A 20,986-nucleotide genomic window follows, 5' to 3' on the forward strand; every position below is an offset into this window, starting at 1 on the left:
CTGCCCCTTCATTGACAGCCCCTACAACCACATTTTCTGTTTTGATAGGTGGTTCTCCCAATTTTCCATCATGCAATTTTGATGAAAATAGGCTTGAGTCCTTTAAAAGGGGACAGATCTCTTTGAAGAGATCCCAGCTGGGCTTTCGGTCAGCAAGGACAACCTGAGCCATTTCTATCAGTTCTTTACCCAGATCTCTTAACATTCCTGGATCACAACTCGCTATCCTTGAGGTGACAAGGTGACAAATGTTATCCCTCCAAGACCTGATGTCTGATCTAGATATACATCCAGGGGTCCCAGCTAAACCATGACTAATATTTTTATGTTTCTTCTTTGTATCTTTTTCTGGTTCAGAAAACTGTATGACTTCTTTGACTTCTTCCTTGGGCTCGTCTGTAGTCATCTCTGAAATACCCTGTGAAGTCTTTTTCTCTTTCCACTTCTCTGCTATTCTTCGGCTCTTTTTAGCTGCCCTTTTCCAAAGCCTTTTAATGTGTTCTTGTCTTTCCAGCTTATGGATCACTTCTTCAACATCTTTAATGCTATGTTGATCTGTAGTCTCTATGCCCTCTGTGATCTCCACAGCTTCTCTGCTCTCTTTGGTTTTTGTAGCCTCCAATATGCTCTCTTTTGTTTCAACATCATCTTGGGGTTCGAGTGGGCTGAAAGTACTGAGTGGTAGCTCTGGTTCCAAGGTAACAACCTGGCTGTCAACTTGCTCTGATTCCCTGACCTTTCTTTTTCCATGTGAATCCTCTGAAGTCACACTCACAGCACTAGCCTTTTTAAATTCTATCCTGCGTCTGCTGGCAACTTTTAGGGCCTTTTTAACTGCAGAGACATTGAGAGAGAGAGAAAAAATGGAGGTCCTAAGTAAGATCTTTTGTTATATCTACTTTAGTAAACTATTATTAAAGATAAAAAGGCACCAAGAACTAACGGTTTATAATTTAGAAATGGTCACTCGTCATGCTGACTTCCATATTCTAAAGAAAAAAGACTGGCACATGTGTGGTGATCTTTCTCAGGAAGGCTACTTTCTGTGAATAAGATCCTCCACTTAACTGTTACCATTGGTATCATTTTATATATACCTTGGTCTTATTGGCTCTACCTTAATGAGGTGGACCCCAATCATACCCCATACATACTAAGCTCTCTGCTCTTTGCTTGAACATGTTTCTTTCTTTTCTTCAGTTCAATGATCTTTTCAGGTTCTGGAAAAGGTATAAATGTTTGTTTAGCAGTGACCTCAAGTTCTTCTTCTTTCGGTATAGCAAAAGAAAAAGTAAATGGTTTATCTTTATGTGACAAGGTCAAGTTTTCGTTTAGCCGCCACTGCACATGAGTAAGCATGCAATGGATATCACTAGCTTGAATCCCCAGCAGCTGGCCCAGAGAGGTTCTTCCAATAGTTTCCAGCCTACAAAAGTCAAGGAGAAAGAAGGACAGAGTTGAGCTAATGATAAGACAAAAATATTTTTTAAAAAGGAAGTTAGAAGAGACAGGGATAAAATGTCATTTAAAATACAATAGGCTGAAGTAAAACATGGATACAGAAGAAAAAATGATAGGGCTGGGGATATAGCTCAGTGGTTCCGCCACCTGCCTCGCAAGCTCAAGGACCCAAGTTCGATCCCTGGTACCAAAAAACAAACAAACAACAACAACAACAAAAAAACAAGAATGAATGATAGCTGGGCATAAAGGTCCATGACTGTAATCCTAGCTGTCTTGGGAAGTTGAAAACAGGAGAACTGCAAGTTGAAGCCCAGGCTGTGCAACTTAGTGAGACCCTGTTTCAAAAAATAAATAAATAAAAATTAAAAAGGCTGGAATGCAGCTCAGTGTGAAAGTCCTAGGTTTAATCCCCAGTGAAAAAACAAGAAGGAAGAAAAGGCAGAGGAGGAAGAAAATGGGAGGATAGGAAAGGAAGGGGAGAAGGTAACTAACTAGAGTGTAGCTCAGTGGTAGAGCACTTACCTCATATGTACAAGGCTTTGTGTTCAATCCCTATAGCACTAAAGAAGAGAGAATGAAGAATAGCAATGAATAGTCAAGGTGGCATACTTCTTTGAGAGAGTTGTGGATTTGAATATTGAGGAATCTTAAGGCAGTGAGAAAATGATGAAAAATAGGATCCAGTGGCTAGAAGAAAAGAGGAAGATGCTGGGGGAAAAGAGCAAACAGAAATAAGGGACAAGGGGCAAGGGAAAGAATAACAAAGAGGCTGTGGTAAAGGGCAAAAAGAAATCAGATTCTGGAAGCTAGGAATCAGAGGAGAACATCACCATCCAACTTACTGCATTTCGTGGAGAAGTTCTTGTTTCTTCAGCAGGTGAACAAGCCCAGTCTTGGTTTGGATGCCTGCAACTCTTGTCATAAGGTATAACACCTTAGTCCGAACATTCTTATCACTGTCCATCAATCCCATAGTCAGTGGTACAGCAAAAAGATGGCTCATGAAGCCCAGCCTCTCTAGCATCTCCCATGCTAGCTCACGGATATGTGAATTGTAATGGGTTGTGTCTTTCAGTAAGCGACAGGCTGTCTCAGTATGCAAACTTGAAGATATTTGGTAACTGCCAAAAATTTTTTCCAGGATATCAAAATATTTCTTGTATTTCTCTACAGAACAATAAACTGTGAGGTTGAGAATGATCTCTATTAAATTGTTTATTAACCCTTCACTAAATTTTCTCCCCAACCAATTTTAGTTTGTTGTATCTTCAAGGACATTAAAGGAAGTTCTCTTTTGCTCCTTGAGTTTATCCTTCTGTTTACCCATTGAGACTTTTGCTTCTAGAGTCACAGGTGACAGTGGCTGAGATCTTAAGAATTCAGTCATGTCCCGGTCCTTACCTTGGTAGGGTGGGTACAGATCATACTGTAGGAAGATTGGGGTACCCTCGGGCCAAAGACAGGCACGGATCACTGAGTTGGGGATGTAGCAATCAGGAGCAAAGGGCCATTGCTTCCCTTGACCAAAGGAGCACTGTAACATGAGGTAGGTGTTGAGTCCATCCCACCTGGCCAGTTGTAACTGAGCAGGAACCACATATGGGGGACGATTATGCTTGGGGTCAAGAGTAGACAAATCAATATCTTTATCCTCCAAAAACTGCAAATTGGATGTGTCTTGAATTACAAGGGATGTATGGGTCTCCTCTACAACATGGGGCACAGTGTTATCAAAGGCAATGACTCGCTTGTTGCCAAGGGTCTCCAGCTCCTGTAATTCCTGCAGGCCTTGTCCCAAATAGACAAATTTGGGTATAAATACCCTTTCAAACAAAAAAAAGAAGCTAGGTAGGAAGGGCTTAGGAACTTCTTGTACTTCGTCTACATTGCTTAAGCTACATAGGTGAATCAGGCAAGTTGGAGGCACCAATTTTAGACAAGATACTATGTAGATGCTCTGGTTGATAGTCAAAAGCAGGTCACCCCGATCATTGGCAAAGCACAGTGGTCCAAACTGCAGTGCTGAGGCCAACTCTGTTACAAGTCTTCCACAGAAGTCCCAGATCCGGACTGAGCCATCAATGGCCCCTGTGACAAAAAGTTTGAGGGAAAAGCAGACATCAAATGAAGTGACAGTACACTTGTGCAGGCATTTTGTCTCTCTAAACATAAAGCTTTGTTTTGATTTGGATGAAATCAAGAAGTCTTGATAGCGCCAGAGACACCAGCCGGAGTTCTCAGTGATAGCAGCCACACAACCAGGCAAAAGCATCATGTGTTTTAGGGGGCAACCACAGTGAATTTTGCCGACAGGCTGCAAGATAACCTTGCTGTCCTGAAGCACAGCCTCTGTCAGGTGTATAATGTTATCTTTGCCTTAGGAACAGAATAAGGAGTTTTCTTGGGATCCTTCCAGGGTAGATAAGGCCAACACTGCCCCAGTGTGGATGGTCTTCTCTATTCGTGCAAAACTGCAGTGGGAGAGGATGCTCACAATGCCACTTTCATAGCCACAGAACATCAGTCCTTCCAGGCCCTTACCCAAATGGAACCTCCCATAGGCCAGGCATCTTACTTTATCCCTGGGATTTTCTGAAGTACACACAAGATACTTGGCTGGACAAGGAGAGCATGTTGTATCAAATACCAGCACCTCTGAGCTGTCTGTTGCCACAAAGAGCTCCTCTCTGTTTGAGTCATAGGCCCATGCTACAGCCTTATTCATGACAAGCAGAGGCCATGTGATAACCAAGAGATCCCCTGTTACTGGAGACAGGAAACGCAACAAACCATTCTCAGTGACACATAAGATCCGAGTCCAATTATGGCCACAGCAGACCCGCTGCAGGTGCTAGGGAGCAGAACCACAGACATTGAAAAGGCTATAAAAGTAAGGCAAATGGTGCAATGAGAACGTAGAGGTACTCTGGCAGAAAAAAGTAGTGTTATCAATGAACTTCAGTTGCTGTAGATTCTCATTAATACTCACCTGCCTCAGCAAATCCCCAGAAGCAAGATTCCATTCCCTCAGTACACCTTCACTACCTGCTGTTAGTAAAGTGTAGGTCTCTGGCCTACTATGGATACATAGCACTGATAAAGAATGGGCCTGGAAGCTGTGGAGGAAGTTACTCTGGTCTAAACTCCAAGCATGGATCTCCCCAGCTCTGTTTCCGGCATAAAAAGTGCCCTGTGAGACACAAACAAAGGAACAAGTGATGGAGGAGCCGCTGGTTACAAGGGTGAACTTCTTTACTTCTTTCAGCTGGCCCTGACCCTGGTGGGTAAAGACTCGCACTGCATTCTCACATAGAACTTGCAGGGAGCCCTGGGAAGTATTCAGGGACAAGCCCTGTACAAGTTCACCACCAGGCATGGGTACTGTTTGAGCCATCTGGAGGCCCCTGCCATTTGGTAAAATAAACCAGGTCACAACAGCCCCCAGGATGCCAGACAGCAGCATCTCCGCTTCCGAGTCATAGCAGAGGCAACTGATGGAGAAATGACAGGGCACTATACCCAGAGGTGTGAATGCTTGACGATGATCTCCAAAGAGCCTCAGGCGCATGTCACCACAGTAAGCAATTAACATGTGGTAGGAAGCTGTGTGGACCATTGCTTCGATGGGTGGCACTTGTTCCATTCCATGAAACTTCACCTTCTCAATCCCTCCTTTTGCATCTGTATCTTTTTTCTGTACCCAAAGCACTGCCTAGAAGAGGATGAGAGATGTAAGGAAGCCTGATCATGGAGCCAGATCATCTCCTGAAAGTATGCAGTAGAAAAAGGCTGAATATTTGGATCCCTATTCCCTTTTGTTAATTGAGGAAAGATGGGACAGCTTGACCTCGGGAGTTCCTACTATTAGGTGCTGGGTATGTGATAGAAGCACCATGTTGAAGGTCCTTTTCTTGGCTTTCATGATACTTTTTTAGGAAATATGCATTCTGTGGGCTAATCTAAGTCAAACTGAATATGAAGATGGATACTCAAATGAATTAATTCGGAGTCACTTCCATCATTCTGAAATGAGCCCAGTTTAGGTGCGATGCCTGTGAATTGGATTAGGAAAGAGGAGGGGGAAAAGAAACACAAAACAACACTGAAGTAGCTTTACCTGCATTTGTTTTCCATACAGTTCCACCCAGTTTAAGAAGACAAAATAGTTGACATCGACGAAGTAGAAGTACACTAAAGGCTTGTTCTGAGGATGGTGAGATTCTTGGTAGAGAGTTTCAGGCCAGTCACTCAAAACAGCGACATCGTTGTTTGTTCCTTCATCAGTCTGAGAGGGAAGAATGGCCTGAGCTAAAAGGCCCAAGTTTCCTCTTATTCATTCACTTAATAAATATTTGTTGAAGGGTTAGTGGACATTTTTAGCTAACTGGTATTCATTCACCCTAATAGTGGAAAACATTATTTGGGGAGTTGTCCCTCTCTTGCCCTCAGCTTGCAACAGGATACATCTTTATTGATCAAAGCATCTTCTAGAATTTCTCAATCAAGTTTTGTAAGAAAAGGAAGCCTCAATGTCCTAAGGTATCCATTCTAAATACTGAATGGATTTTCCCCTACTCATCTAATTATTAGCATTGCAAAAAATGAGAAACCAGACCCTCAAATAATTTTCTGTGTTGAATAGTTCAGACACAGTAATGAGGTTGGGAACAGCTGATAGGTTCTATCAAATACCCCGGCAATATAATGCTGAGCACAACAAACATGGCCTTGGATCTTAGGAATAAAGAGTCCTGGGCCAGGGCTATGGCTTAGTGGTAGAGTGTTTGCCTAGAATGTGAGGCCCTGGATTTGATCTATAACAATACAAAAGCCAAACCAAATCAATCAAACAAAAAGAGAAGAATCCAGTGGAGGAAGAGATATTTAAAAAGTCACAATCAAATATAAAAAAGAAAAAAAAGGCGTGGTGGCACATGTCTGCAATAGCAACACCGGGAGGCTGAGGGAAGGAGATCATGAATTCGAGCCCAGTCTGGGGAACTTAATGACTTTATGAGACTCTGTTGTCTCAAAAAATAAAAAAGGGCTGGGGAAGTAGTTCAGTGTGAAGGCTCTGGGTTCCATCTCCAGGGGAAAAAATGCTTGTAAAAGAAAGGACTACAATTCCATATAAGTATGAAAAAGGAACCCAATCATGGGAAGTAACTATACTGATCACAGTTGGAACAAATTTTCATAGTTCCTGCCTGCAAGGAAAGCACCAATCCTGTCACAATCACACACACATGATTTACTGCCTGTGAGAAACTCACACATTACAGGCATGTAAGAGAATGCTCACCATATGTGATAGCTACATCCTATGATACGTTCTTACTTCACTATTATGTGTATAAAGGGAAATGGGTGATCTTCACAGTGTGGGGTTTACTGCTTCAGCTCTAAAATTGTATTCTGCCCCAATGTGCACACGTGTTTGTGTGTGTGTGTGTGTGTGTGAAGTGGGATGTGTACCTTTTAACGTGTTACACAGAACTATACAACACATGCTATCTTCCACTGATGCAGCCTATCTATGATATATGTACATAAACTCATACTAATCAGTCTAAATTGAGGCTCATGAAGTTTACTTTGGGGGTTCGCTATTTCATCAGATACTTGTTCTATACCTGCTTCCTAAATAATGCCACGTGAATCTAACTCTCCAAGTTCCTGTGCATCAGAATTTGTGCCTTGACCACTAAACTAGATCGTATAATACTAAATGAAACAAAAGTATTAATACTTCTTTATTTATAACATCCATCATGCCTGCTTCCTCACCCACAAAGGATTTGGGACTGTACTCATACACCGAGATCAATATCTTCAACTCAGAATCTCTCTTCTCCCTGTATTTCTCATTTTCAGAGCTTTCTTTTTTAATTTAGTGGTTATGGAGAGTTGAGAGAAAAGACCCTGGGGTCCATTTCTCATTCAGTAAGCTGAATCAGAAAGCACATTTACTTAACCTCGTTCTAGTCCCTATTTCTTTCCTCTTTCCCAGCCTTCCTGTATAAACAATCATTCATTCATTGAACTACATCAAGGTGATTCCATGGAGAATGCTAGTAGAAGACTAAAGCTATCTTTAAACACAAGCAATGTGCTTGTGTCTGTTACTGTGCTGCCTACTGTATATCAATTATTTTCCTTCACCTCCCCTTACTTCCTGATTTACGGTGATTGTGGACCCAGCAATTCTGGCCACAAAAAGTACTACCGTGGTACTCCAAGGCTGGCACAGGCCTATGGCTCTCTGACCATTCTTCTACCTGCTTACAATTTGAAGCTTACACTTGGAAGTACGGGAACTACCTTACAACCTTAACATAGCATGCTAACATATTAAGGGTGGTGGAAAAAGAAAAAGAGCGCAGGGCCTTAGTGTCGTGTAAGATGAGATGCCTCCTGCTTGTTTAATTCGTGTATCCATTTTATGACCGGTAGGAGAAAGTGTTCTAATTGTACCTAATGTTATCATTTCAGTGTTGAAGAAGAGCTTGTTGGGGAGAATGGGGCGACCTTGCCAAAGCTGTTCATATGTTGTCCATGCCACAGCCTTCTCTGGCAGGGACAGGGCGAAGTACACAGTGTTCGTAACTTTTGTACACATCACCTTTATGTCCTTCAGGATCTTATTTATGAGGAATCTTAGGTCCTTCCACTGAGGAATGAGTCTGGGTGAAGCTGATATTCCAGTGACATTCCACCTCTTCCCAGACATCATGGATCATAGAACCTATAGAAAGTAAGAAGAGTAACTAAATCTCAACATCTAAAGTTGGACTGGAAATTAAGAGATTTGAAAAGGAGAGAAGAGCAAGACAAGGCAAAGAAGGTGGAAGTAGAAGACTTCTTTATAAATGGAAGAAGCTCCTTTGCTTTAAAGAGATAGTGGTAAACTGGGGCATGATGGTGCACACCTGTAATCTCAGCACTCTGGGTAGCTAAAGCAGGCAGCTCAAAAGTTTGAGCTCAACCTGGGCAATTTACTGAGCCTCTATCTCAAAAGAAAAAAGAAAAAGGATCTGGGGATATGGTTCTGTGCAAAAGCTCTGGGTTCAATGCCCAACACTAACACACACACACACACACACACACACACACACACACACACAAATAAGAGAATGAGCTACGGATTCAATAACACAGATGTGCAAAAAAACACACAGAGTACAAAAAAGACATAAAAGAGCACATACTATATATGATTCCATTTATATGAAATTGTAGAAAAGATAACCAGACATAGAGGCATACATACGTAACTCCAGCTCTTTGGGAGGTTGAGACAGGAGGATTACAAGTTCAGGGGCTGGAAATGTAGCTCAGAGTCCTTGTCTAGCATGTATAAGCTCCTGGGTTCCATCTCCAGTACCTCTCCCAACTCCTACACACACGAAAAACTTTAGAGGGTGAAATATATGGGCCCTGAAAAAGAACTGGGTCTAGGAAGTCAGGAAAGAGAAATCTGGAATGGTCCCTGGCTTTCTGGACACAGTTCTGAATGAAGTTTTATGAATTCCAGGAAACTAAAGTTAAAATAAGAACAGATATGAAGGAGAAAAGATCAATTTGAAATATACTTAAGTGACTATGGAATAGTTGAATGACTGGGTAGATGGGTCTAAAGATTAGGAAAGTTTGAGGTTGGAGATAAATGCTTGGAAATGACCAGCCTAAAGGGATAGCTGAAGCCATGTACCAGGAGGAAAATGCCCAGAGGACAGTATGCAGCATGCAAAAGAAACTCAATAACCAGTTTAATTTTGGGGAAACATGCTAAGAAGGAGAAACTACAGAGACAGAAAGTTCTCTCCAGGACCTGGGAAGGTAGGTCAGGTAAGAGGAAGCAAAGAATGGAATTGGCAAATGATAATAGTGCCCTTAATGACAAGAGTATCACAGAAGTGATTCCGGAAGGCAGATAGGAGAGAACCGAGGAGTATAAATGAAAGGTAAGAAACTCAAGACCACTGAAGTGTAGCTTTTCAGAGCTTAGGGATGAGAGGGAGAAGGGAAAGGAGAAGAGAGAAAGAAAGGGAGAGGTAAAAAAGAATATGGAATCAAAGAAAAAAATTAACTGCAGATTTTTATTAAGTTCAAAAGACATGACTACATTATTTCATTAAATTGCTACAAAATTTCTTAAATGCTTATTTTTAATTTTTCTACTTATCTCGTTGGCAGCACTGGCTGTCACCAGTGTGCGATGGCGGCCCTACTTCATGATTTCTATCCCTAGAGCTCAGCAACTCTAAGCAATTCTTTTCCATCTAGCAAGAGTCAGTACCTTACTTCAATTTTTACCACAAATTTTAAGTTCTTCAAAATCTTGCTTTCAAATCTCTAAGACACACATAAGAAGACCAAATCATTAGGCTCTGCAAAGAAGGATTTTTTAAAATAAGAAAACCAAATATGTTTAAATGTTAAGAGGAAGAAGCCAGCAAAACGGGAGCGTGAAAATACAGAAGAGGCTACTGTGAAGAAAAAGGAGATTAGATCTCACAGTCTCAGGGACTCCCTAAAGTTTCCTCTGGTAATTTAAGACTAGGAGCTCTGACTAGGAAATTGGGAGATGCCAGACACTTCAGTCGAAATCCTAGGCTAAGCCTGCTTTCCATCAGTTTAAAATGAGAGCCAGGCATTTCACTTTCATCCCTCTTGACTGAAGAATGCCCTTCTCTGTTTCCCTACTAAAGCACTTAGAAAAAACAAAGTGAGATAATGAAATTTAAAAGGCTCTATAATAAAAATACAGTATCAATTCAGGGTGCTATTACTGTCAAGGGCTATGCTAAGATTGAGGGGGAATAAGAAATGAAACAAACATCGAAGTCAAACATATTTGTAACACTACTCCTGCTTCACTATCTCCCATTTTTTTCCCCTTCAGACTTCTCAGACTCAACAGTCTCACCTCACATATGGCAGGCGGGAGCCTTAACGAGCCCCGCAGGACTAAAGCCACTCACCGAACTTGCTGGGGAAGCCCGTTGCTAATATTTAGCATCACAGGCTTCCCCATTCACTTTCCATTCCCTCCTAGCTCTCGTGCCCTCATCACCCACGGATTTCGCAGCCAACCGTAGAAGAGACAAACCCTAGGTACGACTTCCCAGAGCAAGTGTGTCGCTGGCTCCATCATAATGCATCCGACCCCTCCATTCCAGACAAGCCACACACTAGAACAGAGAGAGCACCAACGTTCCTAAGAACCTGAAAAACCCCCAAGTGAATGTGCTAACTGCAGGGAGGCGACGGGAATCCAGTGCTTCCTGATGGGGTAAGACGTCAGTATATTGGAGTGGGATGGTGGTGAGGTGGGGGACCTTTATGAGAATGGCTTTCTGGGGGCTGGCTCTGTAAGACAGTACACCCAGGTGACACACACACACACAGGGCGGGTCGAACCTTTGCGGGGGCAGTTTTGAGACAGGGTAGTTCAGGCTCGCCTTGGACTCACTGTGTAGCCTAGGATGGCCTCGAACTCACAGCAATCCTCCTGCTTCAGCCTCTCAAGTGCTGAGATTACAGGCATGTAACGACACCATGCCCAGCCTGGACCTTTTTATAGAACTAAATTTTGTGTTTTTACATGTGTCAGGTACTGTCATGCAAGACATGTCAAGACTTGTCCATGCATTGTTTCCTAACAACCCCTTAAAGCAGGGCTGCCAGAGAAAAGTTACATTTGAATTTCAAATTATTTGGTACACGTTTATGCTAAAAAGTTATTTTCAGTGAAATTCAAAGGGCAACTGGACGGTCCACATTTGTGTTAGCTAAACAAACCACGCCAACTCTATCTCAACCTCTGCGTATCATCCCCCTCTCTCCAGGAGAGGAAAACCCCAGCCACACAGCTAGAACGTGGCAAGGCCAGAGTCCGACTCCTGGCATGTTCATAGCTACGATGCCATTGTCACTGCACATGCGGGGTTGCGCCTGTAAGGCTCTGGCCTTTATGACAGAAGCCCCGCATCAGCAGCCACACAGGAGGGTGGGCTCTTGGTGGTTATAAGGGGTCTCCATGGAGCCCTTTACAGTGGCAGCACCCAAGCTCACGAAGCCTGAGGAAGCCACAAAACAGAACAGCAGAGTTTAAGGCAACCAAACAGGACAGTGCCCGGCCGCACCTCTGGCTCGCTTCTACACCACCCCACAGAGGCAAACAGGTAGGGCAGGGAGGTCCCTGGAATGTACTCCTGCGAGGACCCCCGAGCGCACCTCATCATTCTCCCTGCTTCCTGGCCTCGGCGTGCGGGACCTAAATTAACGTCGAGAGGGACCGGGTGGGAGCAGAGACGCCATCCGTCCCCTGCTCTCCAAGACCCTTGTTTTCGCCAGGCTGGGCTGTCAAACGCCATCACCGCCTTTGCTATACAGCGGGAGACACCAGTCGATCAAGCGGACAAGTGGGGTGGGGTGGGGCCAGTTCGCGCCAGGCGGAGACTCTGACGCGCTTGCTCACAACGTCGGAGGGCGGTGCCACTCGGGAGGACCCATCTGCCCCGCCCCCCCAGAGGACGGGCTCGCCTGCTCCCGCTCCACCGCCGCCTTCCCTTCTTAGTGCTGGATTTTCCTCGAGGCGGGAGAGTTCGTCCTTCACGTTGGGGCTTTGGAACCGCTCTCGGTGTTGCCTCGGGGACCACGACCCCTGGTTTGGACCATGAGGCTGGACTGGATTTCCCAGAGAGCGAGGCGCTGCGCTCCTAAATCCGTTCGGATCTCTGACTCTCAGGGGGTGTGGTCACAAGAGGGCAAGAGTTTCCTCTGCGTTTCTGTCTTTCCTTAGGGAAACTGGGACTTCAGGTAAAACTCCCAAGTGCTGTGGGTTGTTCCCTAGGGTCCCTTGATAGTAGATAATGATGATGATTATGATACAGGAATTCTGCTTGCTTTAGGGACTTCTAGTCCTCCAGTTAGTACTACATGATATCCTTTTTACTTCTGAAGCCCCTCTCCTACCCTCAACCCCAACCCCAGTGCTGAGTATTGAACCTAAGACCTTCGCACTCGGATTTTTCTCCAGATCTTTTTCATTTCGAGACAGGATTAAGGAGCAATCAAAGAGAGAACAGGAAGTCAGGGGATTTAGCTCAGTGGTTCCACCACCTGCCTCACAAGCACAAGGTCCCAAGTTTGATCCCCAGTACATGCCCCACTCATAAAGACAAACAACCGGATTACTGGCAATGACAACTTCCTCTACTGTAATACATTTTTCCAGTTAAATCTTATGTTTGTTGGAAAGAAAGGCCATAAATTTGTAGACAACTGGGGACCTATTTGTGCCTATACTTAGTCTTCCTGATTCTTATTCTATCACTCTCTCGAACCCAATGTCCCGGAGGTAGCAAAAGAAATGAAAGACATAGGCTTCTCTCATTTTCTTTCTGTTTTAACTCCAGATGACTACACTCTTTAAGGGGATCCATTGATGAACTCAACAGATGGTGCTGGCTCAAACTTGTTGGAGCTTTCTCCTTTACTCTAAGGATCTCAATACCCAACACAATTGCTATTTGGGACTCAAGTCATCATGCACAGCTATGATAAGGGAGTTAGAGTCAATCCCCATAGTATGCCCCCATATACTAAGAGGAAAATGTAGGGGTTTTTTTTGGTTTTTTTGAGACACGGTCTCACTATGTAGTTCAGACTGCCCTGGAACTCAATGTGTAGCCCAGGTTGGTCTCAAATCACTGCGATCCTCCTGCCTCAGTTTCCCGAGTGCTAGGATTACAGGTGTGCGCCACCACGCCCGGCGGGTTTTCTAATTCCTAAATCCACTCTCTACTTCTTATATTAATGCAAATATACATTAGCTTTGTAGCAGTTGCTTTTCCTTCCTGTAGTTTTGGAGGCAGGGATACTGGGAGACAAGGAAGAAAGAGGGCAAGGACAGACTCTTCAAGAGCTTCACAGAGTGAATACTACTCCCTGCTGGACATTGTCCCACTCATGGAAGTATGCATCTCTGGTGACCTTTCTGAAAAAATAAATTTTGATGAAAAGGAACACATCAAAGTACTTGATGCAAAAAAGAACCTCCTCTTTATTTCCATACACAGAAACAAGTTTGCAGAGCTGAATAGGGAAAGGGCTTTGATCTGGTCCTTACAGGTCTAGAGTCTGATGAGCAGCCCTTTCTCCAGTTGAGAATGAAAAGTCCTGGCCTTTAGCCATACCCAGATTTGGCAGTGATAATAATGATGTTGGAAAATTTGTAGTGAGGTGAATATCAGCTTGGGGCAGGCTCTTCCAGGCAAGTTCCAAGATTCCATACTTGGCAATACCTACAGGAAGGGAGGTGTGCACGTTATTCTGTCCAGGGAGAGGTAGCACATCCTGGAACCCAAGAGGGCTTCTTGGGGTATGAGAGCCACCACAAACCAAGCAGTAGAACACCCGTTCCCCGGGTACTAGCTCAGTGGCATTCAGGGCCTCTTTGTAGATGATCTGTTTGGGTTGAGGCTCCTCTCTCAGTAGCAGATCTTGTAGCAGCCTCTGGATTCTGGGGGACTTGAGCTGGTACAAGTCCATGAGCTGATGGAACTGTTCCATCCAAGCAGCAGTGTCTTTGGCGTATCGCTGCTGGAGCATCCGCAAAACATGGTACAGTGCCACAAATGTCTCCCATGGAGGTGCCTTTTCCTTCTTTTGTGAGATAGGCTGTGTCTTCTTCTCCAATTTGGGCAGCTTGTCCTTACCCTTAAAAGCCCTAAGTTCCTTCTGAAACATAAGTGCCAGGGTTTGTTTGTCCACAGAGGCATGGGCACCTGTGAAAAGGTCTCTTGTGACAGGATAAAAATGTGTCTGCATTTCTCTGAGGGCATTGGATAACTGCTGTATCTGTGTACTCCTGAAAGGCTCGCCTAAAAGATGCCAATTTGTAGCATTTGGGTCTATAATCCTCTTGGAAGGTAATGAGGACTTTGGTGTAGGAACAATCAAAGGTTTTAGCCAACTTTCCTTTTCCTTTCCTTTTATAGGAGGAATCACTTTCAGGTGTTTCAGACCCATGGACTCCCCACTGGTCTTTGAGGCCCTTGTGCTTTGGGATTCCAGAGCCTGCATGTGATGGTGCACAATGGCTTCAAGCATGGCCGGACGTAGCCACTCTAAGTTTCCCTCTGAGGTCAGGTCTTTGAGGAGTTGACACAGTCTGTGAAAGCTATCTCTGGAAAGCTGTTCTCCGGCTTCCATCTCTTCTAGGACCTGGCGGATCCACTCTACATCTGAGAGGCTTACCTCTACCTCTGGATGTTGTTTGTCAGCAAGGATCTGGGGAAGGGGTCGTTGTACTCTCCTTCGTTCTTTCAGAGCTGGATGATGCTGCAAAAGCCACTTATACCTGGCATCTGGGAGTCTATGTAGGAATTTGTGAGCCTCCATGGTTTTCCTAAATGTGTCAGACACAAATGATGTCTCTACGTCCTGATCTTGGGACACTAAACTTGTATCCAAAACATGTAGAGGCATGGGTTTATATTTCTCCAACAGTTCTCTTTCTTTATCCTTTAACTTTATCTGTAAGAATGTCCTCCATGCCTGGAGTGCTGTAGTTTTTCCTTCCAAGGATATTTGTTTGGCAGGCAGTGGCATTTGTGGCATCCATCCCATATCCCTAGGTACTGAGATCACTTGTCTGGAAAAGCTTTTTAGAACTCCCCATTTTATATCCTTGCTTTTGACCCCAAGGAATCTTTCTTCAATAGAAGGGACCACTTCCTTTCTTTGTAGGTCCTTTCCTCTTTCTTCTTGTAACTTAAATAGTTTTGCCCTTTTTAAAATGTCTTTTTCTTTGCTCGATTCTATTGAGCTTCTCTCTTCTGTCTCTCTCAGACTTTCCAACTCTTCCTCACTCATGCTTTCTCTCTCTTCCTCAAAACCCTCCTCCTCTTCCACTTTCCTTTTCTTCTTTTCCTTCTCCTTCCTCTTCCTTTCCTTGTCCTTCCTCTTCTTATCCTCTTCTTCCCCCTCCTCCTCTTCCTCCTCCTCTTCCTCCTCCTCTTCCTCCTCCTCTTCCTCCACCTCTTCCTCTTCTATATCTTCTTCTTCCTCTTCCTCCTCTTCTTCCTCCTCCTCTTCAGACAAACTTTCTTGTCCTACTTCTTTTAACAGACTTTCTATTTCCTTAGAAATTCTCTCTTCACTTTCAGTCTCATCCACTTTGCCATAAAACTTTCCCTTTGGGGTATCAATTTCTTTTGATTGTTTTCTTTTTTTCTGCCTTTGTTTAAGAGACAGGATTTTCTCTTCCTCCTCTATTACTCCTTCCTCTTCCTCTTCCACAGCCTGTATGACTTCTCTCTGTCCCTTGGCCAATCTACTTTCTTCCTCTGCCATTGTTTTCTCTTGATTTCTAATAGTTCTTATTTCCTTGGCCATTTTTCTCTGCTTCTTAGCCAGTTTCTTTTCATCTGTGGCAAGTTTTGATTCTTGCTCAGAAAAATTCAGCTCTTTGATATCAAGTCTGCTCTGTTCCTTGCTCAGTGTGCCCTCCTTGACAATGAGTGATCGCTTCATCTTTGTCATCTTTATTTCTTCCTGGGTTATTTTCCTTTCATCACCGATTAGGTTTTGGAGTACCACCATCTGCCTTTTCATGTTCAATGCCATTTCTTTCTTAGCAATATCAAGCTCATCTCTGAGCAAGTTCCTTCCTTGGAACACTGCCTTCTTCTCCAAAGATAATTCCATTTTTTCCTGGGCCACTTTCTCCTGATTTTTAGCCAGAATTCCACCTGCTTGAACCAGTTTCTTCTCTATAGCATCCAGCTTCTCCTTCTTCTTGAGCACTATCTCCTTTTCCTGTTTCAGCTTCTCCTCTACCTGATCCAGGGTCTCCTTGTACGTACCCATTTTCTGCTTTACCTGAGCTAATCGCGCTCTCTCCTGGAGGAGTTCTTCTTTGACATGATGGAGATACTTTTTTCTTTGAGCCAGTTTTTCCTTTTCCTGAGCCAAATTCTTCCTTTTCTGAGCCAGATTCTCTTCCTTCTGGGCCAGCCTCTCCTTTTTCTGGGTGAATTCTTTCTTGTTCTGGACCAGTTTTTCCCTTTCCTGGACCAGTTTCTCTTTTTTCTCTATCAGTTTCTGCCTTTTCTGAGCCAATCTTCTTGCTTCCCTGGGGTTTTTTTCCTTGTCCTGGGCCAGTTTCTCTTCTTCCTGCACCAGCAGCTCTTCTTCCTGGGCCAGTGCTTTCTCTTTCTTAGCCAGAGTCTCCTCTCTCCAAACCAGTAACTTCTCTTCCTGAGCCAGTTCCTCCTCCTCCTCAACCAGTCCCTCTCCTTCCTGGTCCAGTTCAACTTCTTTTAAAGCCAGGTCTTCCATGTTCTTTTCCAGTTCTTCTAGTTCCTCTAGTTCATTTCCTTGCCATTCCAGACTTTGCTCCTTCTGCTTCAGTGTTTCCCCTTTCTGGGCCAATAGTATTTTAACCTCAATAGCTTTCTCTATTTTCTTTGCTAGTATCTCTTCTTCTGGAGCAATTTTCTTCAGTTTCTTGGCCAGTTTCTTCCTTTTGTGGGCCAATTGCTCTGCTTTGTGGCTTAACTCCTTTTCTCTTTGGGCCAATTTTTCCTCTTTCTGGGCAAACTTACTTTCTATGTGAGCCATTTTCTTATCTTTGGGGGGCATTTTCATATATTCTTGGGCAAGTTTTCTCTCTTCCTGGGCCAGCTTTCTGTCTTCTTTTTCAAGTTTCTCTTGTTCTGGTGCTATGTGCTCTTCTAATTGTGCTAGTCTTTTCTCCTCTTTGGCTTCCTGTGTTTCATAATGGGCTTTTTTCTGTATTCTGACCTTGATCTGCTCTTCTGTGAGTGGCAGCTCTTCTTTTTCATCTTCTCTTTCTTCTTCCAATTCCTTAAATACTTCTTCCCACTCTGTGAACATTTCTTTCTCTAAAGTCAATTCTTTCTTACCCTTGGACCTGGGTGACAGTACATTTTCCCAGACCTGTCTCCACTCATCCAAGCTCAGCTTCCTTTTGTCCCACTCCTGTTGTTTCTCCTCTGGGATTATCTTCTCGTAAGCCTTGGGCAGTTTCTTCTCTTCCTGAAGATGGCCTTTGCTCCAGTCTTTTATCCATTCCTCCCAGGATATCCTTCTGTCATTGTGGGCCCGTTTCCACTGAGCCCATGAGTTCTTCCACTCTTTCCAAAACAGCTTTGCTTCAGCAGTGACTGGTTTTTCATCTACTTTCTCTTCTTTCTCTAGTTTTTCTTCTACTCTCTCTTCTGCTTTTGTCATTTCCTCTTTCTCACTCACATCTTTCTTTTCTTTGGTCATTTTCTTCTCCTTTTCACCTATTCTACTTTCTTCTTGTATTGTCTTCCTCTCTTCTGTAGACACTTTCTTAGAGGATTTCTTTTCTTCCTTCTTTGATGTTTGTTTTCTCTTACTTAGGTCACCTGCTTCTGAAAAGCTAACTTTCTTTTTCTTGCCTTTTCTTGGAATTATTTCCTGCAAGCCCTGCACATCCCTTTCTTCCTTTTGCACTTGCTCTTTTTGCTCCTCTGGTATTTCTCTTTTGTCTCTAATAACCATATCCTTTCTAATTGCTTCTTCATAGATAAAAGTTGGTTTCTCCTCTGGCCACACTGCATCCCAGGCAAGGTCCTCAAGCATATCCTTGCTTTCTTTCTTCAGCAAGGGGCAGATCTCCTGAAAGAGCTCCCAGCTGGGCTGCCGATCTGCCAGAATCTCCTGAGCCATAGTCACCAACTCAGTGTTTAGATCTTCTGACATTTTTGTTTGGGATCCGGATATCCTCAGGGTCATAAGACGACATAGAGCCTCCCTCCATGAGACACCAGCTCCAGCCTTTTGGCCAGGCATTCCAGCAGCACCCCGCCCCTGAGTTTTAATTACTTTCTTTACTGGTTCTTCTATTATTGTTGGCAAAGCTTCCTCAACTAAATCTTTTTCTTCTTTTCTTTTCTTGTGCTTCTTTATGGGTTTCTGTGCTGCAGCTTTCTTGACTCTTGTGTCACGCATTTTCCTTAGCATCTTCAGGGGCAGATCAGTGTGACCCTCTGAGACCTCTCTCTCCAAAAGTTCAACATCTTGAAAGCCCTTTAAACTACTGACAGAAGACCTTGTGTGGAAGGTTGTGTCCTCCATCTCAAGTGGTGCAGTTTCACTCTGATCAGTTTCAGCTTCTATGGGGCCTGGCTCTGTGCTCATCTGTTTAGAGTCTCCTTCTTTCATCTTTCTGAGACCTCGCAACAATTTTCGGGCTGCAGAGTAAATCAGGAGATGGAGGTCAGGAAAGTATGGAAGGTTAGCTCTTCTCAAATGTAGTGTGAACTAAGGGAACTGCTGTGAAAGAAGTAGCAACAGAGAGTGCTGTGCCCTGCCTTTTTAAAGAAAGCATTGATGATGAATCTAATCATTATTACTAAAGTGTCCTAATAAAACTTTTAAAAGTAACAAAAAAATCTCCTTTCTGTATTCCCCGTGCTCCTCCCTCAACAACCTTTGGAATCTTCAAAATTTGGGTAGATCCTTCCTTGGACAATTTTCTGCTATGATGAGATCTTCCACTTATCTCTCTTCCCCTCGGTATCTCTTGACCCGCTTTAGTCCTGACTACTCTACTTCTTGGGGACCCTGAGGCATGGATCAGGTCATTCCATACATACTATGTTTTCTGCCCCCTGCTCGACCTCGTCTTTGGCCTTTGCTGTGCTTGACTTCAACTTCTTCAGTGGCAGGTTGTATGGAAGGGGACCTAGATACAGAAGCCCTTGGGACATATAAAGAAAAATGAGGCTTATCTTCTTTTGACAAGGTCAAGTTTTCATTCAGTCGCTGCTGCACTTGAGTGAAAAGGATTTGGAGATCTGTGGGCCGCATCCCCAGCAGGCGGTCCAGGGATTCCTCCCCAACCATCTCTTGCCTATGAAGGTCAAAGAAGAAGAAAAACTGTGTTGAATCAGGGACAGGAGAGAGAATGGGAAGAAATGAACTTCTGTAGAATAGGCAGGAAGTTTGGTAAAGAGGTCAAGAGGAACAGCATAGATTGAGGTAAATGACAGCCAAGAAGAAAGAAAAAAATCTAAGAAGCCAAGATGGCAGTGATTGGAGGGATTTGTATGGGTGCTGCAGGGTAGCAGGAAACAATGGAAAGTGGAATTTGAAGAAGGCAAGGGGCAGGAAGAATATAACAAAGAAATGGATAAAAGATTGCCCAGTCAGGGGATCCTCAAGTGTAGGGGACCAGATAATGAAGATCAAGGCCTAAGTGACCTCTACTTTGCCAGCATGTATGCATGCTGGTACTTTGCAAGTCCTAGAGAACAGTCTATACAACTGAGGTCTGGTTGTTCACTTGGGTATATGGTATATTTAATAGGAGGCAGATGAATCTTCTCTTAATCTAATTGCTTGCTCCTGTGTCTGAACAAAGGTGAAGTGAGCCAAATACTCAGGGCTCCCGTCCACTAGAGGCAGAGAGTCCCCTGGTCCACTCATTCCAAGTTAACTCTGTATCTTTTTCTCTTTCATCTTTGTTTGTCCTTCTGTCAGAGTCAGACTCTGTACAAACTCTGTAGGCCAGTCCCCTACAATCAAGGATAGTCTGGGAGTAAAAAAAAAAAAAAAAAAAAAAAAAAAACACCAAAAAGCCATGAAGCTAGGTATGCACCTGTAATCCCAGCTGCTTGGGAAGCTGAGGCAGGAGGATCACAAGTTTGACTTTAATCTGGGTAACACAGAAAGACCTCATCTGTGTTATTTACTCTTCTCTTGTTGCTGAGACAAAATACCCAGTACTCAAAGTTAAAGGAGAAGGATTTTATTTAGCTCACAGTTTGTGGACGTTTCAGTCCATAATTGGCTGACTCGAAGGCAAAGTGTCACGTGGCACTGAGGTGTTGCAGAGGAGAAGCAGTTTGTGATGCCCGCCTAGTAGCAAAAGCAACAGGAAGAAGACAAGCCTCTTTCTGTCCCTTATATTATACCCAGGCCACCAGGATTGGGGCGGGGCCAAAGCAATCAGTATACTGATTTAGTAATCACACACCCTTAATCCCAGCATCACACACTCTCTATTCAGCCACAATGATTGCATGAGGCGTTGGCAGGACATCTAGACCCAAACTATAACATCATCTAAAAAAGAAGAAGTCTATGAAAGAAGAAAGATTTGGGAGGCCTAATGAACAGGGATAAAAAGTTAGTGAAGAAAGAGAATGAAAAAATAGAGAAGAGGGAGAAGAAGATTAGCAGGTGGAACAGAATTGAGGAAAGCACAGACAACTTACTGGAGCTCCTGGAAAGTCTCTTGTCTCTGGATCAAGTTTAAGAGTGAGGTCCTAGAGTGGATTCCAATCTCAGGCATGATGGTGAGGGCCTTATTCCTCACTCTTTCATCCTTATCCATTAGCCCTTGGGTCAGAGGCAAGGCAAAGAGATGCGTGACCATTCCTAGACGCTTCATCCCTTCCCAGGCTAGCTCTCGGATCAGTGGGTTAGCATTGGTTGTATCATCCAGCAGACGATG

At 43.8% G+C, this 20,986-nt stretch overlaps 2 protein-coding genes across 5 annotated transcripts in view; both read right to left on the reverse strand.

Annotated features, from left to right (window-relative positions):
- Positions 1 to 472: 472 nt before the first annotated feature.
- Positions 473 to 10,754, reverse strand: LOC104867534 (WD repeat-containing protein 87-like). 4 transcript variants are annotated; one of them, XM_033765771.1, is made up of 6 exons: positions 10,449 to 10,754; positions 8,087 to 8,209; positions 5,582 to 5,749; positions 4,454 to 5,176; positions 1,155 to 1,220; positions 473 to 834 (listed from the first exon to the last, which is right to left on the reverse strand). In XM_033765771.1, the coding sequence occupies exons 2-5, from the start codon at positions 8,195 to 8,197 to the stop codon at positions 1,197 to 1,199; spliced, it is 1,026 nt and encodes a 341-aa protein (XP_033621662.1). In that variant the 5' UTR covers positions 8,198 to 8,209; positions 10,449 to 10,754; the 3' UTR covers positions 473 to 834; positions 1,155 to 1,196. The 4 variants fall into 4 exon arrangements, 3 of the variants coding, with proteins under 3 accessions (XP_033621662.1, XP_033621660.1, XP_033621661.1); XM_033765769.1 differs by lacking the exons at positions 473 to 834; positions 1,155 to 1,220 and adding an exon at positions 3,426 to 3,552; XM_033765770.1 differs by lacking the exons at positions 473 to 834; positions 1,155 to 1,220 and adding an exon at positions 3,426 to 3,552 and having other exon boundaries at positions 10,394 to 10,754.
- Positions 10,755 to 13,215: 2,461 nt separating this feature from the next.
- LOC104867535 (WD repeat-containing protein 87) overlaps positions 13,216 to 20,986 on the reverse strand; it is a 21,207-nt gene continuing 13,436 nt past the window's right edge. Inside the window, 3 exon segments of the mRNA XM_033765768.1 lie at positions 13,216 to 18,719; positions 19,125 to 19,381; positions 20,748 to 20,963. Coding sequence (XP_033621659.1) covers positions 13,597 to 18,719; positions 19,125 to 19,381; positions 20,748 to 20,963 — 5,596 coding nt within the window. The 3' untranslated portion in view covers positions 13,216 to 13,596.

This window comes from Fukomys damarensis, unplaced genomic scaffold (genome assembly GCF_012274545.1).
Source record: "Fukomys damarensis isolate Sample0158 unplaced genomic scaffold, DMR_v1.0_HiC HiC_scaffold_19, whole genome shotgun sequence".
Classification (NCBI taxonomy): domain Eukaryota; kingdom Metazoa; phylum Chordata; class Mammalia; order Rodentia; family Bathyergidae; genus Fukomys; species Fukomys damarensis.